General features: G+C 62.5%; 2 protein-coding genes and 1 long non-coding RNA gene across 8 annotated transcripts in view; 1 reads left to right on the forward strand and 2 right to left on the reverse strand.

The window, feature by feature from the left end:
* BAIAP2 (BAR/IMD domain containing adaptor protein 2) overlaps positions 1–4813 on the reverse strand; it is a 66786-nt gene extending 61973 nt beyond the window's left edge. For all 5 annotated transcript variants that reach the window (XR_014140337.1, XR_014140336.1, XM_081804309.1 and 2 more), the window contains exon 1: positions 4678–4813. Coding sequence is in view for 3 of the 5 variants with exons in the window: in XM_081804309.1 (XP_081660435.1) it covers positions 4678–4731 (54 nt within the window). In the remaining 2 variants the exon portion in view is untranslated. The remainder of the gene's footprint in view (positions 1–4677) is intronic.
* Positions 1–14719, reverse strand: part of RPTOR (regulatory associated protein of MTOR complex 1) — a 378655-nt gene that overhangs the window by 14534 nt on the left and 349402 nt on the right. The window lies entirely within an intron of this gene.
* Positions 5246–14719, forward strand: part of LOC115941141 (uncharacterized) — an 11843-nt gene continuing 2369 nt past the window's right edge. The window contains exons 1-3 of one of the 2 annotated variants that reach the window (XR_014140332.1): positions 5246–5475; positions 11208–11413; positions 12051–14592. This is a non-coding gene — a long non-coding RNA (uncharacterized LOC115941141). The remainder of the gene's footprint in view (positions 5476–11207; positions 11414–12050; positions 14593–14719) is intronic. The other variant, XR_014140333.1, reaches the window with a different exon arrangement.

Here is a 14719-nt window from a genome sequence, read left to right on the forward strand (position 1 = left end):
GGGGGCGTCACCGTCAACCGGGGGGCATCACTGCCAACGGGGGGATGTCACCGCAAACCAGGGAGTGTCACCGCAAACCAGGGGGCGTCACCGTCAACCGGGGGGCATCACTGCCAACGGGGGGATGTCACCGCAAACCAGGGAGTGTCACCGCAAACCAGGGGGCGTCACCGTCAACCGGGGGGCATCACTGCCAACGGGGGGATGTCACCGCAAACCAGGCAGCCAAAGACTGCGGCACTGCTGGTGCCTCTCCCTGCTGACGGCACCCCAAAAGCCCAGGACCAGCACCAGTCACCGCTGTGACCTAGAGCCTCGGGTGCCCACGGGTTAGTCCCATGGGCCAAGCCAACCTCCCAAACACAGAACATGTGTTCAGGGCAGGACCCATAGGGACAGTGCAGGCAAGACACTTGCTCAGAACTCTGCAGAACCACAGGCCTGAGCCTGGCGTCTCCAGGCTGCCCTGTTATATTCATCGGCCGTACACCAGGAACCCCATGAGCCGGCAAGGGTCCTGGGCCACAGAGCCGACGATCTCCGCAACGACGTGGGCACAAGGAGCTGCCACAGCCAGTCAGCTCGAGGTCAGTGCACCACAGAAACTCCCCTTTGCTGCCCTAGCTACTCCAGAAAAGGGGTGGGAGGTGCACCCCTCAAATGCTGGTGGCGGGGACGGACAGGCGCCACGTAGCACACCCAGGAGAAGCGAAGCTCAGACAGTCCAGTCGGTGACAGCAGGCCCTGCCACCTTATCAGAAGATAGGACCGGGCGCCTGGGTGGCTCAGTCGGTTAAGCGACTGCCTTCGGCTCAGGTCATGATCCTGGAGTCCCTGGATCGAGTCCCGCATCGGGCTCCCTGCTCAGCGGGGAGTCTGCTTCTCCCTCTGACCCTCCCCCCTCTCATGTGCTCTCTCTCATTCTCTCTCTCTGAAATAAATAAATAAAATCTTAAAAAAAAAAAAAAAGAAAAAAAGAAGATAGGACCCCAATGGGCACCCCTGAAAGTACCTTTAAAGCAAGGCCAACAAGCACCACCTGCATGCATGCACGCGTCCTCACGTTCACACTCACGCACAGGCACGCACACTCGCGTGCACACGTGTTCATCTGCGTACACGCACGCGCGTGCACAGAGGTGCGCATGGCGCTGTGGCTCTCGCCTGCCCCCCAAGCAGACACCGGCCCCGCTCCTCCCAGCAGGCGCTTCCGTTGCCGACGAGGTGCCTCTCAGTCCACTGCGTTTTCTCCAACCGGGGGCCCCTGAGCTCCGTCCACAGCAGACGCCAGGCTTCTGAGGGCAGCAAACGCTTCGGTGGGACCGCCCAGCCGCGAGTGAGGGGAAAGCGGGTCTGAGGCCGGCAGCACAGGGCTGCCCAGAGCTCCCCCAAACACCCACCCGGAGGCATGGGTGGGACACAGCGGAGGGTAGTGGGCAGGGCCTGGGCGGCCAGGCCACCACGGGAAAAGCCAGCGAGTCGGCTCCCTCCCACAGCGCCAATGCCCCCACCCGGCACCAGCCCTTACCAATGGCACCAGAGGTGTCAAGCCTGACCGACTCCCGGCTCCAGGAACCCCACGTCACCCACCACCCACAGGGCAGCTATGGCATGGCGGGGCCAGCTTCCCCACAACAGTTACGGGGTGAGGACGAGCAGACCGCCTCTAGCAACCAGCCTGGCCCTGTTGACCAAGGCCCCAGAGCCACACCCCCGTAAACCACCGGCCCGAGGCCCTCCTAGGGAGTCCTCCTCCTCAGGCTGGCTCCCACCTGCCCACATCCTCAGGACAAGCAACGCGACTGTCCCTGGGAAGCTGCCGCAGCTGCCACCCTCCAGGCTCGTAAGGTCGGCCGAGAGCCACGGCTTCTTCTGGCATTTACGACCCTGAGAAACACCAACCTGACTGTTGTTCCCCAGAGCCCCCGGGGGAAGTGAGGTCAGCTACTGTAGAAGCCTCTTTCCAGCATGTGGGGTCACTCAGAGGTCTCTCCCAGGAGGGCTATGGTTTGGGCTTAATTCTGAGCAGTAGATGCCTGCCCCCCTCTGTCCCTCACTCCGGGCAACCACCCAGGGCTGCCCCCCAGACTAGTCTTGGACGCCAGGCTCTGCTCCCTGCACCTCCAGCCCCCGAAGGGCCCAGGCTCATGCCTCCCCCCAAAAGGCTTCAGTGCGTGTCCCCCTGCCCCAGGTCAGAAGGTGAGCTCTCAGCGGCCTCCTGGAAGCCATTCCACTTCTCTCCCTGCACCTCTCGTGAAGTTCCTCCAGGACGTGGCTCCCACAGGGACCGGGCCACAAGGAAAGAGGTAAAAGTCCATGTGGCTGATTCTTCCAGGCAGGACTACATTCTACTCTCACATTTTTAATCAGCAAGGCCAAGGACGAGCGTCCCTGCTGCTCCCTTTCTTGCCAAGGCAAACAGCACTCAGAACTGCAGCTGGAACGGTGCAGGGCCAAAGCAAACAGCTGGGCTGCAGCATGGGGGACACTGAGCAGGGCCACAGCCCGGCCACGCTTCCGCAAGCCCCCGACCCAGGCGCAGAGGCAGCACAGCTCCCCCCGCGAGAGGACGGCGGACCAGCCAGGTTCACACGGGCGGCTCCAGCTGCACCCTGACTGTGCCTCGGTGTGGGCCGGTTTCCGCCTGGCCAGGGTGCCCATGCTGCCCCCCAGCGCCGGCTAGGCCTCAGAACACTGAGCTCCCCCGGGACATAACACAAAAGGGTAAGAGTGCCGGCACTCCAAGACTTGGCAGTCAAGCCACGGAGCGTCAGGAAGAGTGTCACCTACAAAGCCAACCTGGTGGCGTTGCAGTGTGGGCGTGCTGTGACCGGACGGCTGGAGGGGCACGGCCCTGCGGACACCAAGGCCTGCCGCGTCCAGCCTCGCAGAGCTCAGGGCTCTTCGCCACGCTTCCCCCACGCGAGCTCATGAACCACCTGCCCCACCAGCACACAACAGGCGGGCTCGCCTGTTGAATGTGCACCCGACACCCTCCAGCTGGCTTCCAGAGGGGTGCACGGTCCTCACACTCAGACCCTACTAGCTTCCTGCCCCCATCCAGCTGGCAGATCTCCCTTCGGGTCTCCAGGGAAATCACAGCTCCATCTCGAAGCCGCTGAGCCCTAACTGCATGCCTCACTGTCCAGCTTGAGTTTTAGTAAGGACAATCATGGGGTTCCCCAGAGTGTAGCCACATCATGCACCCCTCGCGATTCTCACCATGAAAGTTCCCGTTTCATGGTTTCATGGCAGAAGCAGGCAAAATAGGAAAGAGATCCTCTAGCCAGCGCTTCCCTTCCACCCCCCGCAATAATGAGCAAACGGTTATGGACCTAATGACTAATAATTTAATAAACCTCCTTTCCCTGATAGCGTTTGCAGACCAACACCAACAGAAACGTATGCCACAGATTCTCTGTGATACCAAACACAAAAACCCCAGAGGCTGTTCCTTTTACGTGCCGATTCCTCATCAGCCTCTGACTCGTGTTTACCAGCAGCTCTAACATGGCTCCAGAACTGACTTAGTCAATCCTGACCGGCTTCAGAATTCTTCCCGTGATGGAGCTGGAACTTTAAAACCTCTATTAGAAGCCGTTTTGGAGGACAGCCTGCCACCTGAAATCCAGCTGAGAGCAAAAGGGGCCACGGGGCAAGTGTCCCGGGGGCTGTCCAGAGCCTGGGCGAGCTTACGGGGAGGGCTTTGCAGGCCCCCGGCTAAGAAAGCACGGCCATAACTGTTCAGTACAATTAGAAACTTGCTCCGCCAGCGCCTCACAATCCCATTTAGCCCCGAGAACCAGCACCTACCACGGAAACACCCAGCACCTCAACCTCCCAGCCCACCAGTTAACCTACACACAGGGTTTTGAAATCAAGCACAGCTTTGTGAGAAGCCTGCTGTGGACGCCCAGGGCATGAGTCTCCCTCTTGAGAACATGCCCGCGTGGGGCTGCAGAGGGCCTTGAGTCCCCGGGGAGCCTGGGTCTGTTGTCCCAGGGATGAGGGTGTAAACTGACACAATGGACGCCAGAGGCCTGTTCATGTGCACAAGGCACAGAATGACCAGGGAGGGGGCCTCAGAGGGGTCTCCCGGCGGGGCTCTGCGGCCCTCAGATGTGACAGTGACAGTGTGCAGAGGAGGACGCGAACCACACTCTTCACACACATCAGAAGCAGAGGCAGGCGCGCCAGCCTCCTACACAATTAGTCTTCTCCTCCGCGGTTACATAAGATGATGGATTATCTGTCCCCCCGTCCAATCTGCCCGCGCGCGACCTCCCACCTGGGGCTCCGTCCACGACTGCCCGGGAAGGAGTTGTGCAAAGGGAAAGCCTGTTGACAAGAAAGTGCCCAAGGGCTTGCGTAACCGCGGCTGGAGGGGCCACGACGGGGCCCCCACGCCACCCGGGGCGCGGGAGGACGGGCGGCGAGGCCCCCGGACCCCCTGGACCCCCGGCGACCCCCGCCCCGCTCCACTCCGGTCCGAGGGCCCCGTCCCCCGGACGCCGGGGCGGACGCGAGGGGGCAGCGCGGGGCTATCGGAGCGTGGGCGCCCGCGACCACCTGTGACCGACTGGCTGCGCCGGGTCCCCGCGGCCGCTCCGAGAAGACCCCCGAGGGCCCCGGGGCTGCCCGGGTCGGGCCCAAGCGCGCCGGCGGCGCGGGGCTCACCTTGTAGACATTTTCCGTGAGCCGATGCATCTCCTCCGTGCGCGACAGCGACATGGTCCTGGTCCGGCGGCACCGCGGAGCGGAGCGGGGGCGCGGGCAGCGGCGGGCGGCGGCTGGCGGCGGGCGGCGGACGGCGCGGCGGCGCGGCGGCGCGGCGGGCGCGGCAGGAGCGTGCGGGCAGCGCGCGGAGCCGGACCAAAAACGCGGCACCGCGTCGGCCACCGCCTTTATAACCGCCCAGGCCCCGCCCCCCGAAGGCCCCGCCCCCCGCGCCCGGATCACCGCCCCCGGCCGCCCGACCGCCCCCGCCCGGCCGCGCCGCTGCCAGGCAACCGGCAGGCCCCGCCCCCGCACCGCACTTCCCATTGGTGGGTTCCGGAGACGGGGGAGGGGGCGGGGCCCGCGGGCCGATTGCAGACAGCGATTGGTGGGCAGCGCTGTCGATCGCAGGGGAGGAGGCGGAGGCGCGGCGCGGGCCGCAGCCCTGGGAACAGCCTGGGGGCCGGGCGACAGCCGGGCTGGGGGCGGGGCGGCGTGGGCCGGAGGCGCTGGAGGAGGGGAGCGGAAGGTGGGGGAGCGGGGGCGCTGCGGCGGGCGCGCATGGGGGCGGCTCTTCGCAGAGTCGCGAGTCGCGGCGCCTCTTGGGCGCAGCTCCCTGCAGGCGGCGGGGGTTGCGGGCTCGCGCCGGGCGGGGGAAGGTCCCTGGGCGGCCCGAGGCCGGCCGTGTGGGCGCAGGAACGGATGGAGAGAGGCCGGCATGCTGTCTCAGGGTCCGGTGTGGACCCGGAGTTTCGGGAGGTGAGTGTGCGGGCCGGCGGAGTCTCCGGCGGGGAGGAGGATGGGCGGGAGGCTCTTAGGGGGTGGACCCTGGGGAGGATCCTGAGAAGGGAGGATCCTGGGGGTGGATCCTAAGAGGGGTGGACCCTGGGGAGGACCTTGGGAGGGTGGGCTGTGGGAGGGATGGACCCGGGGTGGGGTTGCGTCCTGGGGGAAGACCCTGGGAAGGGAGGACCCTGGGAGGGGAGGACCCTGGGAGGGGAGGACCCTGGGAGGGGAGGATCCTGGGAGGGGTGACCACGGGTGTGGGGTGGGCCCTGAGGAAAATCCTGGGGAGGAGAGCGTCGTCTGGGACGGAGAGAATTTGCCAGGAAGATCGTAGAGGGGGCCGATGGGGGGTGGGGAGAGAACCCTATGGGGGGGGGCTTCGGGGCCCCCCAGGGGAGGAGAGGACCCTGCGATGGCAGAAGACCCTTGTTGGATGCAGTTTCTTTGTGGAGGGAGAACTTCCCTTGAGCGATCAAGGGGTCAGACAGAGCTGCTGGTTTTGGAGGCCTTTCCTGGGAGGTTCTGCTGGGGAAGCTGACCAAGCTGACACACACGGCTCCCCCTGTCATTGCTTTGAGAAAATATTTACATAAATTAGACTTACATAGAGGAATTATTTGCTTCAGGTTGTAAAACAGCAGATCTGAGTGTTTCCCTCTAATGGAGCCTGACACTCCCCATTAGTATCCCATCCAGGACCGTCGCTCACAGGTCTCCTCAAGCGCAGGTGCCCAGGGGGACACAGACCCTCAAGACGGCTGTGGACGGAACGGGACTCGGGCAAGTCCTGAAGTCACAGCGCCCGGGACCCAAATGGAGTGTGCTCCACTTCGTAGGAGCACCTCCGAGAAAGGGAAGCGACATTCAGGAAGAGCCTGCCTGCTCTATCTGCCAGCCTTCGATCACAGGCAGATCCTTTTTGGTTGAATTTCCTTCCTGATCCCAGCTATGGTTTCCTCTTTTTTCTTTATTGCTTGCAGTGTTTTCAAGTGGATTCCTGTGTATGTGGATTCCGGGATTCTTTTGGTTGCAAGTGACAGAAAGCCAGTTCAGATTAGCTTTAACTACTGGGATGTTTATCTGCTTGTGCAGCTGAAGTTGGGACTGTCTTCCTTCCCTTCTTTCCCTTTTCTCCAGGCCAGCTTGATGCTGTGCACGCTTCCGTCCAGCCAGCTCTAGGACTACCATCCGTTGACCTGACCTGGGTCAAGGGTGGAGGTGGAGTGGAGCTGGGTGGGTGGAGGGTAGAGCTGCTGCCTGCCCAAAGGGAAGTGACGTGGTTGGGACTCCAAGAATGACAGGTGGAGGCCCTTAGGAAATGGGGGGGGGGTGTCTCATCACTGTGGGAGGGGAATCAGCCTGGAGAGTTCTGAGCTGTCTGCTCCTATCAGTCTCAAAACAGTAGAGGGAGGAGAGGGCCTCTCCAGAGAAGCCTCCATAGTCCTAAGCACCACCCCACCCTCTAGAAGCTCCTGCTCTTGACTGTCCTGCCCGAGGGCATGCTCATTTTTGGTAGTGGCTGAGGTAGGGGACCCACTTGGAGCCTGGCCTGCCTCCCGGCGTGCTGATGGCCCTGCAGCCCGTCCTGGGGAGGGAAGCCATCAGTCAGCACCTGCCACCAGTGAAAGTGAAGGAGCATTGCACCGAGCATCACCGAGAACCTGGCAGGACCCATGGCAGGCGCAGAGTGAGATGTGGGCAAGGCCGTCCTAGAGAGGCCTGGAGACCTATACCCTGCCTGGTGGCCTCTCTGCACCACCAGACTCCAGAAAGGTCTTCAGCATGGGCGCGCCCACTCCTTCAGCTGTGAAGGAGTCTTCAGCGGGGGTCTGAGCCCCCCCGCCTGGGAGACACCAGTGTTCTCTGAGGGTTTTCCTCCTTGTGTGGAAGCCCCTTCCAGTGGTGATGGTGTCTGGGGCGGGGCTAGGGCCAGGGGTAAGGGCCTAGGGCCCAAGCTGTGGACAGGGCTAGATGGCGGGCTGGGTGCTGAGAGGTCAGCCCCTGTGCCAGCTCCCAGAGTTAAGGGGGCACCTTTGTCTTGGCACCTTTTTATTTTGGAGTGTTCTGAGCCCTTTATAAAACCCACTTGTTCTTTCTCCCCTTAACTCGGAGTGTGTGGGGGGCTGTGGGATCGAGTGCCTTGCCTGGAGGTTGGCAGTCAGTGCAGCTGGGAAATCATTGCCTAGACTTGGGGTCTGGCCCGCCCCCTCCAAGACCGGCAAGAGGAAGGCGCTGTCACGATGGAGAAGTCGGAGAGGATTAGCAAGAGGGCCAGCGCCAGCCAAGATGGGCAGCTCCCAGCACGCCGCAGACCGGGATGGTGTTCTTCTGGCCCTCGGGGCAGAGCTGGGGGGCAGCTCAGGGGTCCCTGAGAAGGCAGGTGCTCTGGCACTCTGTAGCCACCAGCTTCCCTGTCACGCCTGATTGTCGGTCCTCACCTCTGTGGTCTGCGTGACCGGGGAGATGGGTAGCCGTGTGGATCTTCAGCACCCAGCTCTGAACTAGAGCGGCCTCTGGTCCGGGCGCCAGCCCCGGGCCCTGATGCGTGCGGGCTGCTGGGCCACGGTCGGAGGTGAGAACCCGACCATGTGGGGCGGCTGACGCCGACCCCCAGCTCAGCAGACCCCAGCCTGGGTGGCCCAGGAGTAAAGGGCTGGAAGCAGGGAGAATAAAAGTGCGTCTCTTCATCAGCTTATTTTTAGGCGTGTTATATAAGTGGCTTCATCTCAGCGCCACGTAGGGAGGGGGGTCTCAGATTTAATTACAGGATGACAGCCTTGCTTTTCAAGCAAGCTGTTCTCCTGGCAGGCAGGCACAAGGGTTTGTGAATTCTTGCTAAACAGGAGTCCTTTCTGAGGTGGCCACCCAGCAAAACTTTGAAGGGCTTTCACAAACTCCGTGTCTCTTTCTGCCTAACCTGGTTTCTGCCGAGCTTGGCCTAAGGGGTGGCCATTCGGCTCAGATCACAGGGACATGTGTGCTTGCTTGGCAAGGGGGCCATTTCTCTCTTCCTCCGCCTTCCTCCTTCCTCCTGGCTCTCAGAGAAGGAGCCAGCCAATCCAGACTCCTCCTCCCTTTCTCCTTCCTGGATTAAAGCACTTGTAATCGGTAACCAGAAAGTTCCAGGGCCGGAGGGACGGGCCTACCTAGCAGGACCTCACCTTTCCCATCTGTCCCGGCCTGCACTGCTGACCCCGTCCACACCAGGTGCCCCGGGTGACTGGCCTGGGCCAGGGTTATGGCACACCGTCTGATTGTGTCCAGAGGACTGTTTTCTGGGTCCTGGCCAGGCCCACGTTCTCCGTGACTGTCCGCAGTATCAGCAAGAAAGCTTGGAGCCGCCTTGAGCTGGAAGCTCACAGGCCTGGGGGAGTCCTGGCTCCTGCCAGCAGGAGGGTCACCTCAGCAGCCTCCGGCACACCACGGCTTTGTCCAGGACAAAAGGACAGCCACGTTTCCTGCCCCTGCGTTAGGCCTGGTGTCTACCGGCTGGGTGTGCTGGTGAGGGAGTGGACGCAGAGTGGAGGAAGAGCCGGTTACCAGGAGCCAGTCACCGGCACAGCCCAGCGGGGCTTGGGCGCTCCCCCGGCCTCTGTGAGCCCCAGGCGGGGGGAGGTGGGCAGAGCCTTGGGAGACTCGCAGTGCAAATGGCAGGAGAAGCGCCGAGAACTGTGCCTGGCACCTGACAAGCCCTCAAATGTTTTAGAGATTATTGTCAATAGCCCTTAGACGGACATTTCTGGAAAACACCCAGATGCCCCGTAAAAAGGCACATGAAAAGCTGCTCTTTAAAAAGTGGGGATTCCTCCAGGAGACTCCCCAGCCCTTACGTGTGGGCTGTGCGTGGCCACCGCCTTCCCGAGAGCGCGGGAGACGCTGACAGGTGCGCCTCAGCTAGGGAGCTAGCTCGCGTCCCTGTGACCCCACGGGGCCCTGACGTGATGAGAAGGCCCTTCAGCTCTGTGGTCTTCCTCCAAGAACCCATCACCCCAGTGTAAGCTCCATGGGAACATCACACACGTCCCCATGGAGGGCCAGCCCAGCACCTCGTCCAGCGCCCCCCAGAACTGCCGGGCCCCCCGAAACCAGGGACAGGAGAGACGGCTCAGCCCAGAGGCGCCTGGGGAGACATAACGACCAGGGGAGAGAGAGGGTGTGACAGGAAAACCAAGGAAACCTGAACAGAGTGTGGACTTGTGTTAACAACAGCGAGCCAGACTGGTTCCTGATTTGTGACGCGCGCCCTGCGCCGGCGGGAGGTGCTGACGGCAGGAAACGTGGGGTGGTGTATCTTTGCAATAATGGTGTAAATTGAAAACTGCCCTGAAATTAAGAGTTTATTAAAGGGAGAGGGGCACCAGCCTCCATGCAGCCCGCAGCCCACCCCCCGCCAGAACCCCGCCTCTGCGGGGCCAGCAGGTGGAGCAGTGACCCTGTCCCCACAGAGGGTGCCCTGGGCCAGGTCTGTGGACAGCAGGACAGGAGTGGAGGCCAGGTTAGGGCGGCCGCTCTCCTGCCACCCCAGATGGGGGCTGTCTCCCTCCCCCCTCCCCCGCAGTTTACTCACATTTGCACTTTCCCCAAAACCTGCTCATCCTTGACCTGAACACAGTTTAAAGGCTTTCTCCACTGTGGTCAAAACGTTGGCCTTACACGGGACAGATTCAGCCTGGGCCTGGAGGGATCTGTGCCCTACCTTGCCTGTCCCCGAGGGAGCACAGACGTGGGGGCACAGGGCGTGCCCGGGAAGGGACCCTGTCCCCAAGATCTCTAAGGTCTCTAAGGCCCGGAGCTTGCTTGGCGGACACACACAGAGGAAGATGGAGAAGTGCAGGTCAGGCTCAGGTGTGGCCTCCTGGCCCATGGTTGCTGGGGCTCAGCGTCAGCCTAGAACGTCCCCCCAGCTTCCCTGGGGGCCAGGCCAGCGGGAAGGCCCAAAGGGGCTCCTGGCGGGTGGAGGAGATGGAGGTGCTGGCCGCGTGGCAGGGCTGGGGGCCGCGTGGCAGGCCTGGGTGGGAGAGGTTCCCCAGCAACCGGCCCCCTTACATAATCCGTGCGCCTCGGCATGACTCCAGGGGCCGTGGGAGGCGGCGCGGGGGTGAGCGCCAGGGCGCGAAGAGGCTCCGACTTTCTCAGGGCTCCTCCCCCCTCTGCATGTCAGCGTCATCCCGCGTCCGCCAGCTCCGGCACCCACCTGCTGATCGTTCCGGGTAGCTGACAGTGCAGATTTAAATAGTCCCATCCCTGGGCCTCCCAGGCGGGGTCGGGTGGGGAGGACCTTCGGGGAGCTGCTGAGACAACGAGGCCCAGGACACAGACGCAGGCTGCCCCGGGCTCGCTCCCCCTCCGCCCCGAGCCGCAGTCTTCGTGCCCTTCTCTCTGCCTCTCATCAGACTCGAGTGGCCCCGACAGTGATGGGAAAGGTGGTTTGGAGCAGAGAGGAGGGGACTTGTTCTCTGGAGTCGGGGCTCGGGGCTGCCCTGGGAAACGGGGCCTGGCCTGTCCCGGCGGCACTCACCGTCGAGGCAGCCCCCGCCTCCGGGCGCTGCCTGGCGCACACAGATGGCCCCCCTGCCCAGGGTTGCTGCTTCTAATTTCAGCTGCCGGAGGCTCCGCTCGCTCTTTTTTTATTCCATGTTTATTTAAAGCCGGATTTTAAAATGTTGTCTTCAGTCCTGAAATCTGACTTTTTCTTCTCGCTGCAGATCCTGAAACCCCTGGGCGGCGTTGAGGCCCACTCGGGCTCGGCCTGTGGGTGGCCTGCCGGGGGTCAAAGCTGCCCTGCTGTCCGGCGTGCACATGGACATCTGCCAAGACTGGCCCAGCGGCGTGTCCCTGGTTCCCGACTGCGGCCGCCCTGTCGTCTCCCTGTCTAGGGTGGCTCCTTATGTGGGGGGCTCTCCTGAGCCAGGTGTGTCCCCTGGACGTGGCACAGGGACATGTGAGGTCCCGTCCCCTTGGGTAGCACATGAGTACAGTTATCCTCTGCTGCGGCTCACCCTAGAATGTGCTAGAATAACTGTGATATAACCGGCCAGGCAGAGAGCAGAGCGGGCCAAGGGGCCAGGCTGGCTCCGGTGCCCGGGCGTGTGCAGGTGGACACCCGTGGGGGACAGAGGGTATTTGGCTACGAGCTCCTGGAGCAAATGGTAGGGAATTCTGGGAAGAGGAGTCTGGGGTCTTGGGGAGAGCGATGCCCATAGTCCAGGTCCACAGGGCAGCCAGACCGAGAAGCCACAGAAGCACCTGGCCTCTGGCAGGGGCTGGGTGGGCAGTGGGCTGGGGACGCAGTGGGCTGGGGACGCTGGGCCAGTCCCTTCTGCGGTCCCTCCGGGACACAGGCTGCAGCTGGGGCTGGCACTGGGCTCCACATCTCGAGGAGCCAGGCCACCGCCACGCTTTCAGATCCCGAAGAAGTGTGGAGTTTCAGAACTGCTTCCCTGGCAGGTCTGGTCGGAAGGTGACGTGACTTTGAGAAAAATCATTTTAGTTTTCTAGCTTGAGAATATGATTTACGCCATCAGGCTTTTCTCTTTCTCTCTCTCAAGAGTTGGAAGAAGCAGACATTTTTGCAGAGGCTCCTGGAAACTTTGGCTGTCGCCTGGATGTCCCTATGAAAAGAACATTCCACCCGTGGGGAAAAACAACTTAAACAGCTTGGGGTGACCTTTAACCTCCACGCCGACTATGTGGCCTTTACAGAGTGCCACTCTGTGGGGACAGAAGCGAGGCCTCAGGGGAGCTCGGGCAGCTCTGCTGTTAATTCACACCCAGATTCCGAGACTTTCTCTGCACCGCAGGTGCCAACAGTCCTTTGTGCGGCCTCAGGGGCTGGTGTGTTGGGTTCAGTTGTAATTTTCCTTCATTCTTTGGCCTGCAGAGTTCCTGCTGGGAAACGTCAGTGACCTTGATTCTGCATCAGGAGAGTAAAAGCCGACACTCTTCCTGCGGGGACACAGGCTCCTTGTTGGAGAGCCAACGTGGGATTTCAGTGCAGCGTGGCTGGGAAGTTGAGCTGGTAATTTGCAGGCAGTTGGGACAGGTCTGGTCTGACTGGGAGTGTCAGTCCTAGGACAGCCCTGCGTGGCTTTGCTGGATGGGCACCCCCTGTCGTCTGAGGGAGGTATAGAGGCCGAGGGTGCAGGTGCCTTTGAGTTTATGCCGAGCTCCGCCTGCAGGAGCAGGGGGCCTGGCAGCTGGGCCCCCTGGTCTGCGGAGAGGAGGCGGGGCGCTGGCCTGGGCCAGTGGGCAGGGACTGAGCATCGGGGAGCCTTCACTGCCACCTGGTGGACGGCCCAGAAAGGTGATGGGGACTGGTGGCCAGTGCAGAGAGACGTGGCCCAGGCAAGGCGGGGATGTGCAGAGCATCTTCGAGGACAGCCGGGTGGACGGGCTGCAGGAATGGGTGGGATGGTGACAGGGACAGGGCAGCCACAGACTCCGGTCATGTCAGTCCTCGTGCTTGCCCCTGAATCTGGGCAGTCGGCCGGTGGCTGCAGCGCTCCGGGTCTGAGGGACGGGAAATTCTCTGATGATGTTCGAGGCCCCGCAAAGCCATAGACCTCCGGGAGCCTGTCCTCCTGGGGCCCAGCGAGGAAGGAAAGGTCATACGTGTGAGAGAGGATGGGGTCCCCTCCCCTGACAGCCCTGGCTGTGACCCGTATCTTCAGAAGCCCCTGTGAGCTCGTGTTTGAAGACTGAGGTGAAGATCACGTAACAGAGGAAGCGTTTTCGAAGTGTGCAGCTCCGTCCCCATTACAGGCGTCGAGTGCGTTCACCGTGCCCTGCGCCCACCTCCCCCATCTGGTTCCGGAGCACTGTCATCCGCTCGAAGGCAGCCCCGGCCCTCCCGCGGCTGGCGCCTGCTCTCTGCATCCGTGGGCTTCTCGTCAGTGCGATCCTACCCCGTGTGATCTTTTGCGTTTGGCGCATTTCTTGGGCGTCCGCCGTGTGGCAGCCCCCTGGTCCTCTTCACGGCTGAGTACTCTGCGCCGCGTGCTGGCCGTCCACGGTGGGGCCGCGGGAAGGCCTGCGCCTTCGGGGGACCGTGGGCAGTGCTGCCACCAACCCCCACCCGCACGTTTCTGTTGGAACGCTGTTTTCAGGTCCGTGGCGTGTGTCTCCAGGGGTGGGCCTGCTGGGCCACGTGGTGACTCTATGTTTAGCTTTTTGAGGAACCACCCAGCTGTTCCTCCTAGTGACTCACGATCGCACATCCCCACCAGCACCACGCAAGGGCTTGGATTTCTCCGCTTCCTCACCGGCTTTGTGATTTGTTTTTTGGTTCTGGCCATCCTGGTGGATGGGAGGTGGTGTCCCAGTGTGGTTTTGATTTGCATTTCCCTGAAGCCTCGTGACAGTGGGCACCTTGGCACGTGTGTAGCGCTTTCCTTGGAGGAGCCAGACTTCTCTAGAATTTCGTTATTTCAGGACTCCATCAGGGAAGTGAGCCCTGGAGGCCAGACAGCCGCTCTCAGAGGCTTCTGACCAAAACTTGGCCCCCGTCCGCCCAGCTACCGGAGGGACTCCCTGGACCCAGTTCAGCTGCGTCCTGCAGCCCAGGCAGAGCCCCAGAAGCAGCAGGGACCACGGGCCGCTCTGTGAGTTGAGCAATTCCTGGGTGCATTCCGGATGGAGCCCCCTGGCCTGAAGACGGTCCCGGGCTGTCCGGCATCTGAGATGTCTTCGAGGATCTGCAGCCCCTCCCCTGCCCGGTGCTCTCAGGGAAGAAACAGGGCAGTTGCCCTCAGACACACGGAGTGAATGGAAGTGCTGACCTGTTGCCTGCGGATGCTTTGGGTGGGAGCCCAGACCGTCTGTGGCCCTGGCAGGACCGGGCTGCCAGGTGGTGTCCGGGAGCCAGGGAGCCGGGCTCCAGCAACCTGCCCAAGGCCTCTGACCACCAGCCCCCGGGACAGGTGGGGTGGGACCAGGCTTCAGCCTTGTCACACACAGGCCAGGACCTGGGAGGGGCTTTCCCTGGGCCACGAGACCTCCCTCTCCCCACCCAGGGCCCTGGGCCGCTGCATCTGCATCCTGGTGGTCAAGAGCCTCAGGCTTGAGCAGCATCGGGCTTTGTCAGGAGATCGGGTAGGTGACTGGGGACCCGGAGAGCTCCCTGGTCCATCTAGCGGCCCCCGACCCCGGGGTCATGTTGCCACTGCACCACGGCCCTCCCGGCCTGCCCAGACGCCTCCCACCCCGGGCCCGGCCCTCC

Source organism: Leptonychotes weddellii, chromosome 15 (assembly GCF_054177405.1).
Source record: "Leptonychotes weddellii isolate Sample4059 chromosome 15, ASM5417740v2, whole genome shotgun sequence".
Lineage (NCBI taxonomy): Eukaryota > Metazoa > Chordata > Mammalia > Carnivora > Phocidae > Leptonychotes > Leptonychotes weddellii.